This window comes from Ambystoma mexicanum, chromosome 6p (assembly GCF_040938575.1).
Source record: "Ambystoma mexicanum isolate Mex_15411 chromosome 6p, UKY_AmexF1_1, whole genome shotgun sequence".
NCBI classification, from domain to species: domain Eukaryota; kingdom Metazoa; phylum Chordata; class Amphibia; order Caudata; family Ambystomatidae; genus Ambystoma; species Ambystoma mexicanum.
Genome location: NC_090935.1, coordinates 1,366,133,446 through 1,366,159,889, shown reverse-complemented (window position 1 = coordinate 1,366,159,889; position 26,444 = coordinate 1,366,133,446). Strand labels below are relative to the sequence as shown.

The 26,444-nt window shown below is 48.2% G+C and overlaps 1 protein-coding gene across 17 annotated transcripts in view; it reads right to left on the bottom strand.

Moving 5' to 3' along the window:
* MPDZ (multiple PDZ domain crumbs cell polarity complex component) overlaps positions 1 to 26,444 on the bottom strand; it is a 1,735,289-nt gene that overhangs the window by 712,275 nt on the left and 996,570 nt on the right. For all 17 annotated transcript variants that reach the window (XM_069626067.1, XM_069626068.1, XM_069626072.1 and 14 more), the window contains one exon: positions 25,792 to 25,896. In XM_069626067.1, coding sequence (XP_069482168.1) covers positions 25,792 to 25,896 — 105 coding nt within the window. The remainder of the gene's footprint in view (positions 1 to 25,791; positions 25,897 to 26,444) is intronic.

Below are 26,444 nucleotides of genomic sequence, written 5' to 3'. Positions count from 1 at the left end.
GTGGCTATCTTTGGAGTTGATTGGTCCCATCAACTCAAAGGGAGAAGTCATCCTTGCAGGGGCTTCTCTGTCGATACGAATTTGGAGTTTCAGCACAGCAGAAGGGCTTCACTGGACTAACCAACGGCCCAGGAGTTGCAGCAGGCATCCTCTTCAAGTTCTTCTTCGGATTCCTTCGCCCAGTGGTCGACTCTGCCTTCCAAGCCAAAAAGCCTTGCCTTTTATGCAGGTTTCTCTTATTCATTCCAGCATAGCAGTCAATCACACAGCAGGGTGGCTGCCCTTGACGGACAGCCAGCCGCCAATCACGTAAGAGTGCATTCCTGTCTCCTAGGAGACTAAGCACAGGGAGTTTCGGGCACCTCCTTCGCTTCCTGCCCCTGCCAGACACCCTGGAGCCAGAGGCGGGCTTCACTCATTAATCCCGCCAAAGACAAAATCTCAAGAAGGACCTTTCCACAAAGAAATGGTGAAAAAAGACGACCGGGGCCATTTTGACAAAAATGGCACCCTTGGGTGCTTTACTGCAGCTGCGCAAGTAGTCTGCGGTAAATGCACACCACAGTAGTTAAAAGTAAACTACTGCCACCATTAGATTTCTCATTCCTTCAAAGGAATTCACTCTAACGCTTAACCCAACCATCTAGGTTTTTCAAACATTCACACACCCAGGTAGCCCAAAGGGTGCCATTAGTCTTTTTGAGGGTCCTAAACCACTTAAGGTACTGGGAAGGAGTTTTCCCAAATCTAGCTATCAAAGCTAGCTTCACATTTTCATACTCCAATCGTTCGAGTTCCCCCACCTCCTTTACAGCATAAGTTGCAACCTGGCTGAGTCTAGACAAAAGCCAAGGAATCAACTAATTCCCTGTGAAACCCTGAATCCCATAGTTATATTCAAAAGCACCCACCCAATCCAAAATATCAAGTTTCACATAAACACTCACTGCTTCTTTAGGCATGCAAGGTCTCTTTGGATCAGACAACCTAGAAGACTCTGGGATAGAAACATTTTCAAGAGACAATTTCTTCATTTCAAGAGCATGTTGCATTTCAATTTCCCTTAATTTGATGTCCTGATGTTTGGCTTCAGCTTGCATTTGTAATCTTTTGAATTCTAACTCGAGTCTAATTTTCTCAAGAGACACAAATTCTGGACTCAGTGATGGACCTTGTGGGGTCCCAGTGGCTAAATGTTGAGGCAAAAGGGACTGTTTAGGCAAAAGGGGTGCTCCCATCCTTGGACTCCTCTCCCTCTTCTAACTCGTCCAAGTCATCAGAGTTAGACTCTGTACTATCATCCCCAATATCATTTTCCACATTTCCGGAGTTAGTAGGTGTGACATGGTTACTACCCAGACTTTGATGATTCAACAATATTGTAATTAGTTTGTTCTTTCCTTTAACAGGGAGATTCCTGTCTTTACACATTTCTTTCAGTTGCTCTACTGTTAGAATGACCAGGGCTTCCTGACTGAAGTTATCCATAATTGGCATGTTACAATTGCTTTTCTAGTGGAGCGTAGCCTTGTGAAGGTTTTTAGTTGAACAAAAGCAAAGTAAATTATTAGTGTAACAACTCTACAATAAATCCTCACCACCTGCCACCAGCGTTAGGCAAGATTGTATGCAGTACCCTTTGGGTGCACTACAACAACCCTGACCACCTGGAAATAGGAACCCACCTTTGGTAAAAGTCTGAAATGTGCTAATTCCTCTCTACCTTAGAGACCCCCCAGCTCTTTTGCTGGACTCTAGAAATTCTATAAAGTTACAAATGTAAGTAAAGTCAATTTCACTTTACTGCTCTTGGAAACAGTAGTTTATCCAAGAGAAGTTATTTAAACCTTTGGGAAATCTGGAAGACTTCCCTGGGTCACTGCACTGAAGGTGCTTTGTGACACAATGTAAAAGATGATGCCTATGGAGTTTGTCAGACTCCACAACCAAAAGAAACGCAGAGTTCAAAATCACATTAAAATACATGAGAGAGTGGGAAAAAAGGGCCTCACTCTCTCCAGGCAAAAAACTCAAGTCCTAGAGTACAGCAAAAGAGGTGGGGGCCTCTAAGGTAGAGAGGAATTGGCACATTTCTGAGAATCATCCCTAATGCTACGCAAGTGGGGAGGGAAGGAACTCCGTGTTAGGGTGGCTTCTCAATAAACCGTTACAAATTGAACATATGAACGATTACACAAATTGACACCCTTTCAATTTGCTTTATTTTGACTGCTGTTGTCACTTTTTGGAGGTAGGGAAAGCCTTCTGTTAGGGAGAATTCTCTATAAAGGCTAATTTCCCAAACCTAGCGAGTCCTCCAGCAGCTTTGCTGGATGTTTGGGGTTTATTTTTTTTCCTGCTAAGAGTGAGACTCTTTTACTCCCACTCTTAGACATGATTTGAGGTGTTCCTTTATCTTTCCATGTGTTTTATGGGCTATGGGGTCTTTTACTCCATAGGGTCTCATGTATTTTTGATGTGGGTTACACAGCACCCTCCGTGCCGTAACCCAGGGGTGTCATAGCGACTCCCCGACAGACTCCATACCCTGGGACTGACTACTGTCTCCCAGGGCATGTAAAGTCACCATTGGCTTTACTAGTCCCAAATTATGAATAGAAACCAGCACAAACCATTATATTGTGGACGTACTGGTCGGGGCAATTCGATTGCCCCGGGGTCTGTTGTTTGAGGGGGCACGTCCCGTCCCCCCGATCGAGTTTTGGCTGGTGGCAGTGGATACTACTTTTTATATTTCGACTGCGAATATATCTCTATGGGATTTTCCCATTTTTCGAGGCTACCAACTTTAATTATTTAATTCTTATAGCCTCGAACATACCGCCGGTTTATTTATTTAATATTAATTCACCGGTTGGTATTTTTTGCTAGAACTCGATTCTAAAATGGCGTTTGTGTTCTCTTCTGTGACTCCAACCCAAGTCGAGCCCTTTGTTCCACTTTTTGGCGGGCTTCTCCACAGAAGCCTCCAAAAGTGGTGCCACTCTGTCTGGGTACCACAGGGGGTGTGGGAGGGAGTTTAGGCACCCTGGACTGAGTTACCTTGGTAACTCAAGTCTCACTCTTGTGTGATTGGCCCAAGTGGTGAGCCGGCCGGCTCACCACTTAGCATGTTTGATTGACAGCTAGGCTGAGTGAATGGGCGTGTGCTGCATAAAAGCAGGGCTTTGGGGACTGGAACTTCAGAAGTCACCACAGGACCTAAGAATCCGAGGAGGGAGAAGCTGAGCCGACCTACAACGACGACACCACCGGTGGAGCCCTGCTGAACTGTCTCACCACTTTTCCCGACGACAGAGGAGATCTCCAGTCCGGAGAGTCTTCTTCCTTTGACTGGTGGGGATAACCAGTTTTGCCTTCTTTTCACCTTCCTGGAGCATCTCCTGGCCGCCTTGCCCGTGCCAAGCATCCCGGCAACCGGAATACCACGGTTTACCACTATCGTGAAGAGAAGGGTAGTACCTTTTAACCGAAGAACTCCGCGGCTGGTTTCTTCCCTGGCAGTGCAACGACCTTCATCTTTCCTCCACGGCAAGACCTCCTCTTCCTCTGGACGAAACACTGACTTGCACCCGCTGCCCGGAACAACTGCCCCCAATGGAGCTCCCTTCACACTTAAGGTACTGTGTCCCGCCTGGCTTCCCTTGCGACAGATCATTCGGGGTGATAGTAAAGCCTCGAATTTCTAACCTGGGCTGGCCTGGGACAACCTAGCTAACTTTTCCTGACTTTAATTTCATCCTTTTTGTGTGAACTATCTACAAGACTCTTTGGGTATAACCCCACTGTGTGAACCTGGACCCCTTCTGCTTGCTCTCTCCAAGAGCTGGGCCTTGCAACTGACTTCCTTGCTCTCCCAGTGGAACTCTGCCTATCCTGCCTTACTGTGGTTCTTGTAAAAGTATTGAAACTTGTGTGCTTCCATAACTCTGCCTTTTTCCCTCCCTTTTTTTCATAGCTTATTAGAGTGCCATCTTATGTTAAGCGCTCACATCTGTCTGAAAATAAGTGGTGTTTCTCACTAAGACTTGTCTAATAAGTAATTAGGGTTGTATATATATAATAGTGACTGTGTGCTGAATTTACTTACCTCTTTTGTGCGAGTGTAATTTACAAGTGTGTCTTTAAATAAATAATGATATACTTTTACACCAAAGCTATGGTCAGTGTTTGCTTGTGCTACTGCATCTCTGTACTTATTGTGTATACTCTACATACTGCCTAACTCTTCTTGAGGGAAGTCTGACTGCTCAGCCACAGCTACCAAGTGAATCTGTGTGGTACAGACTGCTACCAAGTGGGCTTACTGCCCTTACTCCCCTAAGGGAACTGCACAGGTTTCTGCCTAACACCTTCTGCTTAATGTTAATTTGTATGGGGAGACTGATCAGTCCCCGAAACTATCAGTCATGAGAGACAAAGGGCCTCATTACGAGTCCGGCGGTAGCCGTGCCGGTAGAACCAGTAGGCTGGCCGCCGGACTCATGATTTTTCCGGTCCCTGGCTTCCCGGAATTACTGGGGTATTACGACCTTGGCGTTCTGCGAAGTCAGGCGCAGGAAAAATTGTATTCTCTATTCCCATAGGACTCAATGGGAATGGGGAAGAGGGTAGAACCGGCACAATTCATAATGGTGCCGGTGCTACCATCAAAGTCTGCGAGCGGCTGCTGTTCTGCCTGCCAGCTCAGAACTGGCGGGCGGGACGGCAGCTGGCTCGCAAACTTGTACTCTGCCGGTCTGGTTACAACAGTGCCGGTGAGCGTACCGGCACCAGTGTTACCCGACCGGCAGGGTCGTAAGGAGGCCCAAAGTCTCCCTTAGTGCATTTCTTATGTTTTTAAAGCTGCACACATCTCCTTAAAGTGAAAGGTTGTTACAATAATTTGTATCCTTATAACTTTTTCTGTTGTAACTTTGTGATTACAAATTCAATGTGTCTCGGATGGGCTGGTGGCAGTGTGTTAGGGAGCATTCTCATTTCTGTGCTAATTCCCTTAAACCTTAGAGAGCGCCAGCCTGAGGCGTTGCTGGGGGTTAGGGGGCTAAAGGGGCTTTAGCCTCTGGTCTTTTGGTTGTAGTCCCGGATAGAATCTCAGAAGCTACAACCAAAAGGCTAGCTAGCCCCGAGCCCCGACAGTTCAAACATTAGCGTAGCCCCAGGTCTTTTCCAGACCTAACACCACCGCTGGCCCCAGCTCTTTTGCTGGACTTTAGAACTTAATTTCTATCCCCGAGTGAGTGAGACTCACTCTGTCATGTATTTTTGATCTGATTTGGACTCTGTGTTTCTTTTGTTTTTGGAGTCTGGCAAACTCCATAGGCATCTACTTTTGTATGGTGAAACACAGCACCTTCAGTGCAGTGTCACAGAGAAGTCCCTTGGATTTCTCATAAGGTTTAATTACCTTCTCTTGGGTGAACTACTGTTCCCAAGAGTAGCAAAGTAAATTGACTTTACTTATCTGTTTTTCCTATGCAAGTCCAGTAAACCCCATCTTATGTTGAAGTGCTTGGGAGTTACTTAGTAGCCCCTTTTCCTACTAACTCATGTAACATGTTTTATTTTACCCTCACAACCTTAAATGGCTGGTGGCAGTGGGTGAATTTTCCTACCAGTGTGCGTTTCTACCGCAGGCTGAACCCTCGGAAGCAGGAGTGTATTTTGTCAAAATTGCAGTGGTCGTCTTTTTTCGCCATTTCTTGCTTGTGAGGTCTTTGGGATTTACTCTACGCACCAAACCAGGTTTAACCCTTTTATTCATTTGCCTTTGGCGGGCTTCGGTACTGAAACCCGCCTCTGGCTCCAGTGTGTCTGGCAGGGCAGGAAGTGAGGGAGGTGCCAAAAACTCCCTGTCCTTAGTATCCTTGGTTACCTGAATGCACCCAGTGCTGATTGGCTGGCTGGCTGTCCGAGTTGTGTGAGTGACAGCTAGGCAGTGCATGAATGAGAGCAACCTGCATAAAAGGCGATGTTTCTTGACCTGAAGGCTGAGTTGACCACTGGACGAAACATCCGATGAAGGAAAATGGAAGAGAAGCTTGCTGCACCCTCTTGAACCGTTGAGCTGCCCGGCGAAGCCCTGCTTCATTGCTGAAGCTCCAACTCCGAATCGACTACAGAAGCCCCAGAATGGACGACTTCTTCCCTTGGGTTGGTGGGACCAACTAACCCCAAGACGAACTTTGCTGGAGGACCTTCCCCTACTGGCTGTACTTCTTTGCTGCTGCTCCTGGAACCGAGTGCCAGGGGTTGAGAAATCCGTAGTCGGGTGCATCTTCTTTAAACCTGACCAGAGCTCCAGGAAGATCCCGAGGACCTTCCCGAAGCCAGACGACCCAAGCCAGAGTCACCTCACCAGAGTGCTGGACTCCAGAAGCAAGGGAAGCCCATCAAGTGTCCAACAACCCCGGTGATGCTATTTGCTGGTTGCTGAAACCACAAAGTGCCGCTGATCAGAAAATAGCCCATAGCCGCTGACGACCTTCGAACTATAGTGCAGGAGCCCTCCAGACGTCCTCCCTCTCGTCCCCACGACTGAGGCCCAGGAAAACAGGATCTGTAAGACTGAAGCGAGAACAGAAGCCAGCTGGATCCTCTTCTTCAAACTTAAGGTACTGTGCTGACTAAGGGGTACTTACCTCTTTTGTCGGTAGCTTGCATCCTCTCACTTGAGACTTGCAGTAGCTTCTTTTTACAGAGTGGATTTCAGCTATGACCCTCACAAGCCTAACAGCTTGTGGGAGAACAGTGATTTCTTACAAACTCTCAAACAGTGTAAAAGACTTTTGTGCTAGCTAAAGAAATGCCTCAGCTCCATAGACATTGTTCAAATTGACTTTGGCTGTCCTGGCTCTCTGCAGACTCTTCTGACCCATTGACTTTGATTCTAACTGTCACTCACAGACGGTGCATCAGTTTACCTTGTATTGCTGGGAAAGATCTGATCTAGACTTCATTGGGATATTGAAAAGTGCTCACATGCTCCGAGAACCCGTTAACCTTTATTTTCCTTCCCCAACCTTTTCCCTTTTCACAAACCTCAGGATTTATTAAGTACCAAATGGTGATATATAAATGCCAATACTGCGTAGTAATTGAAGTCACCCCAGGGTGTAGGAAATGTATTGACAGCATCTCGAACGAGTATCTACTTGCTTATTCTAAATCTGAGAAAGTGGTATGAAGTGTATTTTGATTGTTGCATATTGCCCTTTCTAAAGAAGGCTTATTTAAAACTGACCGTTAAATAATTATTTTACTAGAAAACCTTGAGTGTAAGTGTTAGTTGGATACTTGTATGTGTGGATTTCGATGCTACAACTGACATTTACCCCTCTTGAGATAGGTCTGGCGGCTCAGTCACTCTACCAACTTGTGTACTACAGGCCTATACCAATAGGTGGGTTACCTAATACCAAGAGGACAGGGCTACTGCATACAATATTGCCTAACACAGTAGATATTTTTCTACCATGTTTTTGACTTTTTACTTGTGCACTTTTGTATTTTTCGGCAGAATACCATATAGAGTACCCTATACTGTAAAATGGCTGTGCCATGGACTTTTGCCTGTCCTTTGGTCATGTTGGCCGTTGGCCTGTGTTAAAGATCTTTTTGCTGATTTCCTCCTATAGACTTTTATTGGACCCTTTCCTTTTGCGTTGTTTTTTACTCCTGACCTGACTGTAGGCAAGTAAAGCTTTTTATTTACTCTCCTTGAGCTAATTTGTATGCAGTGACTGTTAGGTAAGATTTTTATAGAAATGGTACATCTTCCTGACCTGGGTCAACCCCAGAACCTTTTGCTTTACTAGCGGGATATTTTTCCTTAATACCTCTGTGAGTGGGAACCTTTTTCCACGCTCACATAAACTTTTCCTCTTTTTATAGGGGTCAGTTTTTAGACTCTCCATAGTGTCTTTTTAAAGTTATTCTCTTTAACAACTTGTTGGCAACAAGTGCCTGTTGTTGCTGGGTTGCCCTAGGAGCTCCCCTTTTAACTTTCCCTGCCTAACCTTGAGAGAATTACAGTTCCCAAGGGTATAAAGGATCTTTGGACCCCTTTAACATTTTGTTTGGTGAAATCAGCACACCCCACCTTATGTGGAGTGCTGGGCAGATACAATGTATCCCCTTTCACACCAAAACGGTAATTCTGTTACAGGGACAAGCTTACCTTCAATGGCTGGTGGACTAATACCTTGTATTAATTTGTTGCACCTTTACTGCAGGCTGTGTTCACAGCTGCAGTTAAAGCACCTAAGGGGGCTCATTTTACCAAAATGGCCCCGGTCTTCTTTTTTCGCCATTTTAGTATTTCTTGTCCCTTCTTGTTCCTTCCCCTGACTTCCAGGGTGGGAAATTCCTTTGTGTGATTTTTATCTTCATAAATTGTGCTGTAGTTCCTGTTAAATGCTGCAAACCTGGAAGCTGAAGACAAGTCGACCACTGGATCAAAAACCGAAGAGGATGATGAAGGAAATGCTTCAGAAACGATTTCCAGCGACCGGAGAGCCTGCTGTGTAACCGGAGCCTGCTGTAGCCCTTCCTTCCAATCGACCTGGGGACTCCGAAAATGATGATCCAGAGCCTGGTGGGACCCACTAGACTTAAGAGGACCTGCATTTTGAGCCATCCCACGCGTTGCTGCGAACTTAAGGGAGCTGCAATACACCAATACCCTGGGAGCCATTGTGCGGTGCACGATCTTCCGAATTATGAATCTTGCTGAAACTTCGTTGGCATCCTGGTGTATCTGCAGAGACATGAATTCATCCCGAAAAGTCCCCTCACCAGATTACTGGACCTTTGTAAGAACGAGAATTCAACAGTGACTTCCTGTCTTCTTCTGTGCTCCTTGAAAAGGCGCCAAATCCGCAGAATCATATTCATCCACGAGGAAATGTGCCTAGAGCATTCTCCATTGATCCCTACTACAAAGTCCCTTCTGAGGTCTTCTTTTCAGTCACCACGACAAGGAATCCAGACTTCAGGATCTGCCGATCCTGAAGTCCTCCTGCTGCAAAATCCTCTTCAATGCTGAGGTACTGTGTTGTATGTACTTACCTTAAGTCTGTTAGGATTTCAGTGTAGCTGTGGGGTGTTTTCTGTGATTGGGAGGCCTCTGGTCCAGTGCACCCAGTCCCATTGCTAGAATCCTGCTAGGTTGTCTTCTGCGAAGCCTGTGGACCCTGTTCGAATTCTAGAAGTAAAGTACTCACCTGTTTGCCCAGTCTTCCTAAGGAACTCTGACTTTTGCTACTGAAGAACCTATTCAGACACTGTCTGTCACTAGATCCTAGTGACCCCCACACCCCTTCGACCACTGTGAACACTCATGCTCCAAGAATAGGGGAAAGACTTTGAGGGGATTGGGCCTTGTGCCTAGAAAAGAAATAGGTGTTTAAAAGTGACTTACTTGTAAAAGTGTTGGTTGGTAACTGTAACTCTGAGTGAACAGTTACAAAAGTTCTTACTTACCATGGATGTGTGATGCACTATTCTTAAAAGTATGGTTAACATCTTTCTTTCCTTAGAAAGCGTTTTCCGTTCCCCATAATGAGTTGGCCTTCCAAATACACCCCAATGTTGATTTTGGAAATCCATCTCAACAAAGAGCAGTACTACTTGCTATGGTACATACCTTGGCCTAAATAAGGTTTTCATGCAGGCAACTGACCAGGTAAGGTTCCCTTGGTAGATCCCGATTTATTTGAATGGCAGGGTTAGAGGAATCATAAAAAGATTAAGGCAAAATGACTGAAAGACCAGGTCTGATCCATTGGCTGCTGTACAGAATGCATTGAATGATATACATCCACGAGTTAGATCACACACGCCCTATGAAGTCTCCTGAATGGACCTTACTTGAAATAGTGATGCAGTTGCCACATGCCCTTCTGTAAAATGTGCTGAAGACTGTTTTTTGGCTGGTCCATTACATGGGACTACATAAGCAATGATCTAAAGGTAAATGGGCAGATGTGGCTAGCCAAATCACAGAAGCAGCAATAAACGCAAAACAATGTCTAGAATTTTTCAATTCTTCAAATCAATTAATGGAATGGCTTGCTGCCTGTCTGGGGTAAATGTGATGAGCATACTTTTCTGTCTTTTGTCACTTGAACTAATGGTTTGATATGAAAGTCTGCTGCAGCTTTGATTAAGAAGAAGGTTTTAGTTCCTAGAAGCAATATACCTAAGTGAATGATGGATACAACACTAGTGGATACTAAATGTGTGGTCTGAATTGACACCCAATAATAAGCCTTTAATATTATGAAATCAGTGGAATAAAACATTGGGTTGAAATTATTTCCCAATGTTAAGGGCACCACTAAGATATGCCCCTGTAAATTCAAAAAGAAGAGCAGGAAGAAATGTGCTTCATCTTTCTGAAGTAATTGGAGCAAAACTAAAAAAAAAAGCAACCTTCTTGGGTCATCCCTTGAAATGAGATAATGATATCTGGTAGACTCTAGAGGCAGTGATCTGAAGCATTTGCACAACTAACAATTGTTAAGATGGATTTCTCAAATCTGACCCGGTGGACAGATTGTAGAAGGCCACTCTTGTTATAGTGAATAGGGGAAAATGAATCAAGCAGGTAATGTTATCACACAGCACTTAATATAAAACATATATGCAGTCACCTTTGGTTATTTAAATACACACAGTTAGGGAGAGTTATCATTTCTATCCACTCTCCTAGTGAGACCCCCCCAAAACCTTTTGCTGGACCTCTGGACCCTTTTCTTTCAAACCTGAAGGAGTGGAGCCTTCTTCCACTCATCCATTCTCATGGACCCTGTCTTTGGGAACGCTGTTCTCTGGTTTCAGTGTCCCATTGAGTCTACGTTCCCCCATATCTCTTTTAAGGCATCCGTATTTTACTTTTGCAGCACACAGCTCCTTATGGGTAGTGTTGATTGGAACCCTTTGGGTTCTCCTTTGAGACTCATTCCTATATCCCAGAGTATCTACAGTTCTTAAGGATAGATAGATACTTTGTATCTCTCCTAAAACTTTATATTCTGAGAGACTGGCATACACCACCTTATGTGGAGTGCCAAGGGGATACTTGGTATCCCCCCTTCTCTCTGCGAATTATTGGTCCCATAGACAACCCTCTAGTAATGGCTGGTGGCAGTGGACGTGTTCTACCAACTATTGTTTAATTTTCCACCACAGGCGATGTCCATAGCCCTGGTTATGCACAATAGGGTCACCCAAGTAGTAACCTGGTGGCTCCTTTCTGTTTTCGCCATTTCTAGCGTGGTTGTGCTTTGTTAGCCCTTCTTCTACCATTCTGGGAAGGGGAGATCTGTGTGCATGTGTTTTTCCTTTGGCGGGAACCCTTGGGTGTCCCTGCCTAGTCTCCAGTGTGTCTGGGCAGGCAGGGAGAGGTGGAGAGTTTTTCACTCCCCTGCTCTTTGTCTGCCTTAGTGCCCGAATGAAACCAGCTCCCACTGGGGGTCTGGTTGTTCTGATTGGACAGCCACCCCCACCCCTTTCTGTAAACTGCTGAGAGAGATTGCAGAGCAGTGTGTGCTGAAACTGAATACAGGGTGAGGTTTCTGAGGTGAAAGGCAAGTCGACCACTGAAAACTGAAGTAACCGAAGAAGACGACGACCAGAGACACCTGCAGACTCTTTGCAACAACGTGAAGCGACCACTGCTGTCCTGATCTCATTTTCTATGCGACAGAGGAAGTCCGAAGAAGACGACTCCTTCCCTTGGACTGGTGGGATCAACCAGTCCCAAGACGAGCTTTAATCTGAGCCATCTCCTGAGGTGTTGTGCTCTCCAGAGCTGCAGAACCCCAATATCAGGAGACCTCGACCCAATTGAAGTACATGGTCGTAGAAAGGCCAAATCGGTCCAAACATTTGCTGAGCTCCAGGTGAACCTCCAGAGACACAATCCGACCCGTCCAAGTCCCCTCAACAGAGTGCAGGACTTCAGAATCAAAGAAAATTGACTGGGTGAATCGTGTACTCTATTGTTGCTGCAGAAAAGGCACCAAAGCAGTTGCTGAAAGCAGTGCAAGAGGCCCTCCCTCGAGACTGCTGATGAGAGATCCCATCCATTGTCCTGCTTTCGTCATCAGACCAAGGAATCCAGAGGTCGGGTACAGCGCTGCCACATCAAGGAGAATCAGCCATGATCTTTTCTTCTAACTTCTACTGTGGGGAAAACAGTATTACTTACCTTCATCCGAAAAGTCACTCCAGAGAATTGAAGTCCCCCAAGAGGTGTTTAGGGCAACCGCCTCTTACCTCAGAGTAAAGCCGCTGCTTGTGTCCCTTTAACAAGTTGTTAGGGAGAATTCTCAGAAATGTGCTAATTCCTCTCTACCTTAGAGACCCCCCCCAGCACTTTTGCTGGACTCTAGGACTATTTAACTTTTACCCTGGAGAGAGTGAGACATTTTTCCCACTCTCTCATGTATTTTTCTGTGATTTGAACACTGTTTCTTTTGGGTTTGGAGTCTGACAAACTCCATAGGCATCATCTTTGGATTGTGACACACAGCACCTTCAGTGCAATGGCACAAGGAAGTCTCTTAGATTTCCCAAAGGTTTAAATACCTTCCTCTTGGTGAAACTACTTTTTCCAAGAGCCGGGAAGTGAAATTGACTTTACTTACACTTTGTAACTTTCTAGACGCAGCACACACTATCTTACCATAGGGTGCTGGAGGGGTTACTTAGTATCCCCTTTGTCTAGTTTCTCATTTAACATTTTTATGTTACCCATTCTACAGTGAATGGCTGGTGGCAGTGGTTTACTTTTTACTACCATTGTGGGTTTTTACCACGTGCTGCGTTTGTGGCTGCAGTAAAGCACCCATTGATGCCCATTTCGTCAAAATGGCCTTGGTCTTCTTTTTTCGCCATTTCTTGTTGGAAAGGTCCTTCTTGAGATTTACTCTGCACTCCAAACCAGGTTTGGCCCCTTGGTTTGTTTTGTCTTTGGCAGAATTCACGAGTGTAGCCCGCCTCTGGCTCCAGTATTTCTGGCAGGGGCAGGAATTGAGGGAGGTGCCCGAAACTCCCTGTGCTTAATCCCTTTTGTTACAGGAATGCACCCAAAGGTGATTGGCCAGCTGGCTGTCTGGCAAGGACAGCCACCCTGCTGTGTGATAAGACAGCTAGGCTGGTTTGAATGGGGGAAACCTGCATAAAAGGCAAGGCTTTTTGGCTTGGAAGGCAGAGTCGACCACTGGACGAAGGAATACGAAGAAGAGCTTGGAAGAGGCGCCTGATGCAACTCCTGGACCGTTGGTTTGCCCGGTGAAGCCCTGAAGCTCAGAATTCGCCTCAACGAGAGAAGCCCTGCAAGGACGACTTCTCCCTTTGAGTTGGTGGGACCAATCAACTCCAAAGTAAGCCTGTCTGAACATCCTCTCGGAGCTGGCTGTATTTCCACTGCTGCTGGAACCGAAGTGCCAGGGAGAGGAAAGGAACAAGTTACTTACCTGTAACTGTTGTTCTCCAGCATGGGTCTGGCATGGATTCACATGCTCATGAATATTCCCCGTCGTCAGGCTGGGAATCCTCGGTAAAGAAAAAAACAGTACCAGTTTCGTTTCTGATCTGTCTTTCGTAGTAATAACCAATCACTGGTCTCTGCGTCATACTGACCACAGCCAATGACTGCCCTCTACCTAAGCACCGCCTCTGGCAGCCATCTTCAGATTTGGAAGCACGTGAAGTGGCAGTATGTCCAAGTGAAGAGCCGCAGAGGGGTAGGCGGGAGGGTTCGCAGGTGAATCCATGCCAGACCCATGCTGGAGAACAACAGTTACAGGTAAGTAACTTGTTCCTTCTCCAGCATGGGGTCTGGCATGGATTCACATGCTCATGAATAAAGAATACATAGCAGTACACACATGCACAACCACGGGAGGTGGCAAAGGCTCAACATTAAGCATTGCATCAAACTCAACATTAAGCATCTTACCTCCTCACCAGGCTCACCTCAGGCGAACAGGTTGCGCAGCACTGCTTGGCCGACCCTGGACTCCTCCCTGGAATCCCGATCGACGCAGTAGAACTTCGTGAAGGTGTGCGTCGACCTCCACGTAGCAGCCCTGCATATGTCCAGCAGGGGCACACCAGAAAGGAACGCCGCGGTAGCTGCGATCGCTCTGGTGGAATGGGCTCTCGGACGGCCAGGCAGCGGTCGGTTTGCCAACCGATGACAGTACATGATACAGCCGGAGAGCCATCTGGAAATGGAAGGCTTCGAGAGAGCCTTCCCCTGATTGACAGGTCCAAAGTTCACAAAGAGTTGTGACGTCTTCCGAAAACACTTCGTGCGGTCCACGTAGAACTTCAGCGCTCTAGCCACATCCAGCGAGTGCAAAGTCCTCTCAGCCGGCGACGAAGGCGACGGGAAGAATACAGGCAACACCAAGGGTTCGTTGAGGTGGAAGTCCGACGGTACCTTGGGCATGAAGGAGGGGTGCGTCCTGAGCACTACCCTCGTGTCGTGAAAAGTCAAGTACGGGGCCTTGCAGGAAAGGGCCTGGATCTCTCCCACCCGTCGTGCGGAGGTGATGGCCACAAGAAACGCTGTTTTCCACGACAGAAACTTCAACGGGGCCGAGTGCAGAGGCTCGAACAGAGGTCCCATGAGCTTGGTCAGCACCACGTTGAGCTCCCACGCCGGGGCCAGAGCCTTCACCGGCGGGAACGATCTGAACAGTCCCTTCATGAACTCTTTCACCAGACGATGAGACCACAAGGACGTCCGCCCCGTGGTTCTGGTGTATCGGGAGATCGCAGCAAGATGAATCTTGATGGACGCGTGTGCCAGTCCAGCTTTGGCCAGCGTCAGCAGGTACGGCAGTACCTGGGGAGCCGTAATCCGAAGAGGGTTAATCTTCTGTGCGTGGCACCAGACAGAGAACCTCTTCCATTTGTGTCCGTAGCATTTAAGAGTCGAGGATGCCCTGGCCTTTGCAAGAACCTCTCTGCAGTCGGCCGGTATGTCGTATCCTCCAAACTCTAGCGCTGCAGGAGCCAGGCCTGCAAGTTCAGCGATTTCGGGTCGTGGTGGAGGATGGCGCCTCCTTCCCTGGAGAGCAGATCCGCGTCCACCGGCAGCTTGATTGGCAGGGACGCTGACAAGTCCAGAAGGTCCGGGAACCATATCTGCCTCGGCCACGCAGGTGCGACGAGGATCATCCTGCACCGTGACCTCTTGAGCTGGTTGACGAGCCGGATCAGCAGTGGCAAAGGAGGGAACGCGTAGAGGAACAGGCCCTCCCAGGGGAACGAGAAAGCATCGCCCATGCTCCTCGCCTGGGGAAACCTGCTGGCAAACCTCCGGCACTTGGAGTTCGTCGCCGTCGCGAACAGGTCGATCTGGGGTGTGCCCCACCGTCGGAAGAGGCGATCCACTAGATCCTGCCGTAGTTCCCACTCGTGGCACGAGCGCAGCTCCCTGCTGAGTGAGTCGGCGATGGTGTTTTTTATCCCTGCCAGATGAAACGGCACCAGAAACATCCCTTGGGCGACTGCCCAATGCCACAGGTCCTGCGCCTCCTTGGACAGTGCTGGGGACCTGGTTCCGCCCCGTTTCCTGATGTAAAACATGGTGGTGGTGTTGTCGGTGAAGATCCTCACCACCTTGCCCTTGAGGGACGGAAGGAAGGACCTGAGGGCCCAAAACACTGAACGGAGCTCCAGGACATTGATATGTAGGGATTTCTCCGTCAGGAGCCAAAGGCCTCTTGCGTGCAGATCTTCGGTGTGCGTTCCCCACCCTTCCAGGGAGGCATCCGTGGTCACTGTCTCCTGGTGGGCTGGGGTCTGGAAGTCCATGCCTGCCATCAGATGCGCGCGGGTGCCCCACCACCGGATCGCTCGTCGGAAACTCAAGTGTGATCCTTTCCTCGAAGCTGCCCGTCGTTTGGATCCAGCGCGCGTCCAGGAACTCCTGCAACGGGCGCATCCGGAGCCTGCACATGGGAATGAGGTAGATGCAGGAAGACATCATTCCGAGGAGGGACTTGATGGACCTCACCTTGGCCGCGTCGGCCACCAACATCCGCTGCACCTTGCCCAGCGGGCACCAGGTGGGATTTGGCGTAGTTCACGGAGAATCCCAGGTCCGTGAGAAGTTGGACGGTCCTTGCCGTGTGAACCACGGCAAGCTCCTTTGTCTTGGCTCGGATGAGCCAGTCGTCCAGGTAGGGGTAGACGTGGATCCCTTCGCGGCGCAGCTGAGCCGCCACCGGCGTGAGGCACTTGGTGAACACCCTGGGTGCCGACCGTAGACCGAAGGGGAGGGCTTTGAACTGGTAATGACGCCCTTGGACCACAAACCTGAGGAATTTTCGGTGCCCCTTCATGATGGAATATGGAAGTAGGCATCCTCCAAATCCAACGACGACAGGAAGTCTCCTTCCTCCAGCTGACCCAGGATGTGCTGGAGGGTGACCATCCGGAACTTTTGCGCCTTGATGAACTTGTTCAGACGTCGCAGGTCCAGGATGGGGCGCCATCCCCCCGTCTTCTTCTTCACGAGGAAGTATCTCGAGTAGACTCCGGAGCCCCAAAGCCTCTTTGGGATGAGTTCGATGGCGCCCTTCTTGAGCATCGCCTTCACCTCCAGGAGAAGTTGAGGGACGTGAAGTTCTTTCCTGGCCACGGGGGGGACGCGCGGACACTTTCTTTGAAACTCGAGCGCGTGGCCCCGGGCCAAGGCGTCCAGCACCCAACGGTCGGTGGAGATGGACTCCCACACGCTGACGAAGCTCGCCAGCCGGCCTCCCACCGGGGTGCTTCAGTGGGGGCCCGACCCCCCCGGCCGGTTCAATCCTGCTTCGACGAGGCTTTAGCGCCTTGTCCTTGGCGACGACGGCGGGGTCCGCCAGACTTGCCTCGTCCTTTGTAGGCCTCCTGAGACGACGAGCGGGCTGCTTGACGGTAGGAGGAGAAACCGCCGCCGGAACCTTTGGAGGCGTCCGTCGTTGTTGCAGAACTCCAAGGGCCCAGGCCGTCTCGGTGTCCGCTTTAATGGCCTGAAGGGAATCGTCCACTGTTTTCCCAAACAGGTTGTTCCCATCGAAGGGCATGTCCAGGACTCTGGTCTGAACGTCTTGACGGAAGTCCGTAGCCTTGAGCCATCCACGCCGCCTAAGGCAAACGCCGTTGCCCAACTGGCGGAACCCAGTGTCGGCGATGTCCGTCGCAACGGTAATGGCGTGGTCCGACGCCACCTCACCTTCCTGCAGGATCTCCAGGGCCTCTGCCCTCTTGTCGTACGGCAAGAAGTCCAGCAGGGGAGCCAGTTTGTACCAGAGCTCCCTGTCGTATCGGGCCACGATAGCCAAGGCGTTGGCAGCTTTAATCGTCGTCGCTGCAGACGAGATGACTCTGCGTCCCATAGCGTCCAATTTCTTTCCCTCGCCGTCCGGTGGGGAAGTCGATGTGGAGGCCGCACCCCCCCGCGCTTTTTTCCTGGCCGCCGCGGAGACGACGGAGTCCGGGGTAGGCTGCGCCCAGAGGCACAGGGGGGCCGTGTCCGGGACCCGGTACTTTTTCTCGTACCGGTCTCTTCTAGCTGGCGTCGTGGAAGGGTTCTTGAGGAGGGTGAGGCCCTCATCCCAAATGTCGTCCAATAGAGGCACCGCGAGGACCGTCTTCCTCTTGGCCTCGCGCCGCTGATAAAGGAAACCTTCCTTCTTCTTCTCCTCAGGGCAGAGTTGGAAAAGCTCGGATGCCCTGGCGATCATAGAGTGGAACGATCCAATCTCGTCGGGCAGAGAAGCCCTGGTGGGAGGCGACGACGGTACATCCTCGTCGTAAACCTCGTCGTCCGTACCCGTCGCTGCCGTGTCAGTCCCCGTATCATCCCCTCGGGTGGACGGGGAGGAGGGCTGGAAGGGGCGCGACGGCTGAAAAGGAGGTGGAGGGTGGATCCTTCTTCTCTTGGTAGGGGGAACATCAGAAGGTCCCGGTTCTGGGTCCCCCGACGGGAGAGGTTCCGTCAGCAACGGTAGTCTCGTCCTTATCTCTGAGCATAAGGACTGTATAGCCAACAAAATGGCCGCCAGGTTGTCTCGCGGCGCTGGCAGAGGGGAATCCGACGGGCGATCAGGGGCCCCGTCGGTACCCTCGACGATGTCGTCGTCCCCTGCGTCGGGATCCATCCCGACGGGCCGGTCTTCTTCCACGCCGAGGCCGTGGCTTAAGACCTCGACCAGCTCCTCCTCCGAGGTTGAGGCCGAATCTACGACGACGTCCTGCCCCCCTTTTTCTTCCCCACGGGGGATTTCACGGGGGTCCTATCGATGGGCACAAAAGAGGACTCCCTCCGAGGTGGCAGGGAGACTCTGAGCCCCGAGGTCGCCACCACTGGTGTAGCCTCCACAGGCTGAGCCAGGGCCGACGCGACAGTTTCGATAGAGGGCTTGGTCAGATGGATTAAGGCCTTCACCACCTTAGGTGCGCTCACCGCCTTATCCTTGAGGGGGGGGACACTGCCACGCTCCCCCTCCGCCTTCGAGCTCGACCGGGGCCTCTCCAGGAGCTTTGCCGGGTGCTCGGCCTTCCTCTTACCCGACCCAGAGCATTGGCTCGTGGTTGATGGTGCCGGGGAGGGTGCGCCCTGCCTGGCGCCCGTAGAGCCCGACCGTTCGGTGCTCCCGGTGCCAGCGGACTCACGGTGCTTGGCCTTTTGTTGGACCCCCGTCGCCGGGGCGTCCTCAAAGGTCTTAGAAGACCGCTCGGATTTCTTCCTCTTCTTCTCGCCGGACGGGCTCTTCCCTTCTAGCCAGTTGGCGAGACGTTGATGGCGGTCCTTCATGGTCCGCTCCGACATGTTTCCGCAAAACGCACAGTTCTTCTCCACGTGCGTCTTGTCCTCATGTAGGCAGTAAAGACAAAAAGAGTGTTCGTCCTCCTTGAAGACGTTCTGCAGCTGGCATCCAGGGCAGACCCTGAACAGCTTTCCGGGCGTCGAGCTTCCCTTCTCCTGGGCCATGACCGGGCCTGAGAAACTTCTGGAGTCCTCCAAAAGCGTAGCTCGACGAAATCTTCACCCTTGAGGGGCGCAGACGAATCCGAAACGGGTCCCCGTTGATCGGATGGAGAGTCGGTGGAGCTTGAGGCTCTTTTGACCGAAAAAACGAAGTTTTTGAGAAAAAACGTGAAAAAAATAGCACTAACGCTCGAGAGCAATAGCACGAGGATCCCAACACATGAACGTGCGGTAAAAATCTGAAGATGGCTGCCAGAGGCGGTGCTTAGGTAGAGGGCAGTCATTGGCTGTGGTCAGTATGACGCAGAGACCATTGATTGGTTATTACTACGAAAGACAGATCAGAAACGAAACTGATACTGGTTTTTTCTTTACCGAGGATTCCCAGCCTGACGACGGGGAATATTCATGAGCATGTGAATCCATGCCAGACACCATGCTGGAGAAACCAGATTGTGTGTGTTGCTTTTAAGTTGGACCCGAGCGCTAGGAAGATCCTCTGGACTTCCCTGATGCAGGACTGACCATGCCTGAGCCACATCAACAGAGTGCTGGACCCCAGAAGCAAGGAAAGTCTTAAGGGGTATCCGAGAACAGCGGTGTTGCTATTTGCCGTCAGACGCGAGGAGCTGAAACACTGAAGGACTGCTTAATTGAAGTTTGCCCATTGCTGCCACTGACCTTCCCATTGCAGAGCAGGATTCCCCAGACATCCTGCCTCTAGTCCCCACGACTGAGGCTCAGGAACAACAGGATCTGCAGAGCTGTGCAGGAAAAGAAGCCATCTGGAACAATTTCTTCTAACCAAAGGTACTGTAAAGTCTAAGAGAAATTATCTCTTGTTGTGTAGCCTTGCTTGCTCTCAGTTGAGACCTGTCTTGGTTACCTTGCAGAGTTGCTAAAGCTTTACCCCTCACAAGCATCCAAGCATGGGGCCCTTCAAGTGTTCTATTTTCTACACACATTTCTAAAAACATTTTGCAAGACTTTTTACCTACCTTCAAAGATGATCTTCAGCTCCCCTTGACATTGTGCAATTAACATTGGCTGTCCTGGCTCCCTGAGAGACTCTTCTTTACCTCTGACTCTGTGCTTTATCCTTTCAGCAGGAAAGGTTTAATTTACTGAACATTGGATGTTTCAAAAGTACTCACCTGTTTATGAATTGTTAACCTTTGGTTTATTCCTCTATTCAATCTTTTGCACCAAACTCAGTATTGCTCTAAATGTACCAATGATACATGTCCACAGTGTCCTAGCTATTTAAGTCACCTGAGGGTGTAGGAAGTGTCTGTGTGCCATCCCCAATGGGTATCACCTGATCTAGAGAAACTAAAAGTGAGTTTTGAAGTGTATTTTAATTGCTCCCTTCTGAAGAAGGCTTATATAACTGACTGTGAAATAAATAAATAATTGTTTTCTCAAGAAACCTGGAGTGTCAGTGCTTATTTGAATAACTGTACTGTGAAGCTCTTTGTCACAACATTACTGTTCACATTGACCCCTCTTGAGATAAGCCTGGCTGCTCAGCCACACTTCCAGCCTGTTTAGTTCAGACATATACCAAAGGTTGGGTCCCTATTGCCAGGAGGTCAGGGTTTTTGTAGTGCACCCAAAGGGTACTGCATACAATCTTGTCTAACAGTCTGGCAGGAAGTGAGGGATGTGCCCGAAACTCCTTGTGCTTAATCCCCTTGGTTACAGGAATGCACCCAAAGGTGATTGGCCGGCTGGCTGTCCAGCAAGGAGTCAGAACACTGAAGAGGAGAATATTTCTACTCACCCTCTATTCCTCCCCACCTCTGATGCCAAGGCCTACTTTGACATACAAATGGGAGGCCTGCTACTGGTGGAGGCACAGACTTTGTGCAAACACATTGAATAGGAAGACATGGTCTCAATTGACCTAGCTCAAGACCAGGTGTCTGGAGTGGTGCACACAGACCGCGATGAACAGAGTATTTCCCAACCCCACCAATTAATCTTTAGTTTGCATCAATCCCCTGCTCCCTTTTGCCACTCCCACTTGATGACTTTAAGTTAACGCTTTGAATTGGAGCCATTTTCAGCCTGGGACACTCACCCCCCCCATGCACAAATGTAGCAGTGTGCAGAGTGTGGAAAAATTGACCCCACCCGCAATGACTGCCGTCACCGCACTTGTTGATATAATGTTGTGTATAGTAGATGAAAAGAATGCTTTAAAGGAAAAGAATGCTTTACTCGGAAAGTAAAATTGTAGCGTTGGGTACCCAAACAGAAGGTACGTGAAATAGAAGCGCACAGTCCGCACAGTGCTGTCCGGCGCGCCTACCTTCGCTCAAGCTGCTGTTTCGCTCTGCACCGAGCTGAGCCCCCCATTAGCCCATGCTGTCAGAAAAAAAACCGGGACAATGAGTTATAGTCTCCCTTCATCTGGACGACCCGGCCTGAGGAGTCAGGCAAGCTCCAAGTCACCTCTGGAAAAGAACACAAAGGGCTCAGCCGGAGATTTACTGGGAGGCACCGCGGTAACCCGAGGGAAGGGTTCACTAAGCTTCAGCAATTATGTGTTCTTTCAGGAGGATGCAATAGTAGCGGATTTGACATCCAACTTGGCCTGTGCTGCACAATCGCAAAGAAATAGAAGTGTCTTCTAAAAGAGAGAGGGGATACTGCTCCAAGACAACGTGCTACCTCCTATTTGTCACAACCTCTTAAGAGGGAACTTTGGCTCCCCAATAAAGGGTCAACTGATAAGTGAATTAAAAAAAAAATCAATTCCAAGTACTGAGGCTAGATTGATGGCACGACCCAAAGCTATGGCAGTAGTGGACCATTCTCATGTGAACCATCTCAGCTTGATTGACATTGCGAATTAAATTGCGATTGACCCTTCTTTTGCTCCTCCCAAAGCAAGTGTCACGCAGCAATCTTGTGACGCTTCAGTTTTTGGTGGTCTGACAGACCTGGTAAATCTATTGGATACATCACATACCGGTCTACAGTCATCAGAGTTAAAACCAAACCACTCAGAGCTAGACCATACATTGCTGGAAGCATATGAGCGAATACGCCTCACATCACCAGCTCTGAATATGTTGTTAAGCTCATTTGTGGTACTATATAACAATATATATGAGGTGTTGGAAGTCTGAGCTACAAATCGAGCCATCTCCCGAGGTGCTGTGAGCTTCCAGGGCTACAAACCGTGAATATCAGGAGACCTCCGACCCATTTGCAGTGCAACGTCTTGGCATGGATGAATCTGCCAAGAACTTTGGTGAGCTCCAGTTGGACCTCCAGCGGCACGATCCCACTCATCCAAGTCCCCTCACCAGAGTGCAGGACGGAAGAACCGAAGAAGATCGACCAGGCAATAACCGTCCTTTGTTGGAGCTGATAAAAAGGCGCCAATACCGCAGACTGATGTGGGAGACCAACATCCTTGCTGAGGGTCCTCTCTCGAGACTGCTGCCGTGAAATCCCATTCAGAGTCCTTCCTTTCGTCACAAGACTGAGGAAGTCAGAGAGTGGGTTGCTGCTGCACAGGAGGCAATCCAGCTGCACTTTCATCATCCACCCTAAGTTACTGTGGGGCTAACAGTAGAAATCACCTTTAGCCAAATAGTCACTCCAGTGTGACTGGAGTGCGTTACAAGGTGTTTGGGTGTCCACCCATCCCTCTGGCCCAGGCTTGACAGCTTGTGTCCTATAAGGAAGTCCTTAGCAAGATAACACAAGTTATAGGAAACCTGCAAAGCATTTCTATTTATGTGACTAAAGTATGCTGAGGAACTTTTCCTTTTCTACTGCTACATAAGACTTTTGCTCCACTCTTACACTGACTTTAGGATAGCTAGGGATTGGACTTACAATGCATTAGAAGCCTTGAAAAGTGTTAGTATAAAGTAAAGTATTTTAAAGTGTGAATAGCCATTCTTTTCCTTCCTACAGACTTTGTTTGCTGTGACTTTACAAAATGAATTTAATTTTATTTATTAATTTATATCACTCCAGTAGCCCGCAGACATTGGGGCGGACAATGAAATACCTAGGACTAACAAATAGAAATGGGACAAATCATGAGACTGGAGGGGGAAAAGAGAAGAGGTGGACCGTGTACTCAAATAAGAATGTTTTTAGGGACCGCCAGAAGGTGGTTGCGTTATGCTCCTGTCAAAAACTCAACGGAAGCGAGTTCCAGACATTCGCTACACAGATTGGGAAGGAGCTGACCAGTCCATTCATATGTTTAAATCCTTCACACCTAACCATGGATAGATCAGAAGAGCGCAATGTTCTGGCTGGGGTATAGTTTGACACCAGTGATTTAAGGTAGACAAGAGCATGGCCATTTGGGCACCTGTGGACTAACATAGCCGTCTTGAAATGGACTGGTGCAGGGACCGGGAGCCAATGTAAATCTCTCCTAGGATTGGAGATATGCTCTCTCCTTGTTATTCCTTTGATAATGCAAACTGTGTCGTTCTGGATAACTTGACATCTTTGAAGACAAGACTTATCTGCTCCGATAATCGGGGAATTACAATAGTCAATTCTAGATACGATGGTGGCCCTTGCTGTCATGGTATAACTGGGCTCAGAGAGAAAGGGGCAGATGTTGCGTTTAGTGCTGAGGTGGTAGGCTCAGGTCCTAGTAATCTGAGTGACATTAGTCTCTGCACTTAATCAGGGCTCTAAATAAACTCAGAGAGTTCTTAGTTTATCAAAGACCGGGATCTTGTTATTCAGAAACCTAACGTTTTCATAGTTCAGGTGCAATTTGGATCTTGCTTGGCTGGACCCGAAGATCAAAAGGTCAGTTTTGTTCCCGTTAAGACATAGTCAATTCTTTGCCATACATGATTCCATCAGCTGATATAAGTGTTCAACGTTGGCCTGGTCAGATTCGCAGCTTTCACTAAGCTCAAGGACGAGGTCTGTATCGTCAGCATAGCTTGTAAAGAAAATCCCCTTATCTTCAAGTATTTTACAGAGTGGACTAATATAAATGTTGAAGAGGGTTGGGCACATGCATGCACCGTGTGGGACAGCACAATAGATGGAGGATGGTGGAGGCAACTAGTTCCCCAGTGTATGCTGGATTTACGATGAGATAAGAAGGATTTAACCTAGGCAGTTGCGTCCTTGCTACAGATGCCCAGATCTCCCAGAGTGTTGAGCAGGCGTTCATGGCCTAAGAGTATAAACGCTGCTGACAGATCAAGCAGGACTAGTCTTCCCTTTAAGATAAGATAAGATTTAAGATAAGCACGGCTGCTCGTGTCATTCTACCAAACCTTTGGCTAGCATAGAAATTTACTAATAGTTGGGGACCTGTACACTAAGGGATAGTTTTATAGAGTCTTACCTCCAAGTGGACTTTAGGAAAACTCCACTAACACACGCCCAGCCAATGAGGGGGACCAAAGGGAGGAAGAGGAGGAGGACAGCACAGGGACAATGTACAATATGAAATCCTAACTGGAGATAAGGGCATGGGGAACAATCGCAGACAGTATGGACAATCCATTTACGTAAACCTGCAAAGTTCAGCAAAGCTCTAGCAAAAATCTGAGAGAAGTAGGTTAGGTTCTTTCTGAGATAAACACATACCCTCCAAGCACACCCAACTAAAGGTTTTGGTGGCCAGGTAATGAGGCTGGTCCCAGAAACCACCAAACATTCAGGTCTGCACACACAGGATGGTTAAAGACCTGTCTGGAGCCAGTCCAAACCACAATGGAGGGTGCAGGGCTGGGCTCAGACTGAGCCCATGTTTGTAGAACAATCATTTTAGGATTGTTTTGTGGTTTCCCTAAACAAAGGAATGTCCCACAAACAAAATGGGCAAGACTAAAAATGTTTTAAAAAAGATATTAGTACCCCAATGGCTACCATTGATTTTCCTTGGGCTACTAATACAGTGAATTAGCTTGGACCCCTCATGAAGGCAAAACAAAATTACAACTGCCAACAGCCTACTGCCTAAAAGCAATGTAGAGTGATATAGTCACTATCGGGCCAAATACCATAGGGCCGTATACTAAAAAAGACAGTAGCAGCCCCTCTGAACCCAAAATAGGTTCAAGATAAAACAAAATAAGTTAAAAAGGAAAATATTAATGGGATCATAAAAAGGGTCAGCAGAAACCCCAAAATGGCATGCTAACCTAACTCCCACAAAGGGTGGTAGGTCAGGGCACCTTTCTTCATTCTGCATGCTATACATTTCCTGGTGGGACAAACAAAAGACCTTTGTTTGAAGTACAGACTGAATGCAACTCTGGGCGATATATATACATATATATATATACCATCTCGAGTGGTTACATCACTGAGTTCCCAAATCGCTTCAATGGTCACTGGACATTGGCAGCATTGCAGAAAAGAGCCAGTGATAAAACAGTTAAAAAGGGACATTGCAGTGAAAAAACACGAACACACACATGGGCGTACGCGCAGCATCCAAAAGCACTGCTCTAACAAACAAGACGCTTCACCCATGACAGGGTGTCCAAGTGAGATTGGTGAACTATGGGGAGAGGAACATATTATGATAAATGCAACAGGGCTTTACGTACAGAACCCTCTACTTCACGTCTGACTCATTCCGTGGCATCTCATGCAACTAGAGCTGTGGTGTATTCTGCTCTCTCACTAACGGCCAACGAGAATTAAAAACATTATTGAGTCCCAAAGGGTTGGCAAAATCAAATGTGGAATAACAATGGCAAATGGAAGAGTGGATAATCATTATAGACTACAGGGTAGTTTAGTTGCTTTACCTTGCAGCTTGTGAAGTGACAACCTCTTGTGGCATGGATCCTTCATGAATTTGACCTTTGTAAGCTTTGTACTCCTCCAAATTTGCTTCCGGCACATAGGTGATACTGAAATAAAACATATTACTGGATCAACATCACACAACCTGCTTTAATAAAACAACCTTCTCAGAGATTTAAGATTGGTTGCCAGTTAACATAATGGAGTGCAAAGTAAAAGCCTGTCAAACAAATGGTACTGGAGAGTAGTAGCTGTTTGGTCAGGTGTCACTCTCTCTCATCTATCTGTGGAAAACCACTACCATTTGCAAAGTACTCAGTAAGATGAAACTGAACTTATAAAAAACATGCCTTAAAACGGCTTTTCTCTATTCCAGAGGGAAAACCTGTGCCAATGACAATGATATCGGTTGATAACACAAGGCGATGGTGCTAAAATGGGCATCATTTTGTTCATAACTCTCAACCTGGGTACTAGGAGGGACCACCCTGTACAGTTTATGGTCAAGGAATTATGGCTGACTGAGGCCTTGTGTAACAGATTATTTAAAGCCCCCTATCTAACATATTTTACAGTGTACACCAGTACAATGAGTGGTACATAGTCATAATCATTGTACAGTTTATTTATTTATGTATTTATAGCACCACACGTA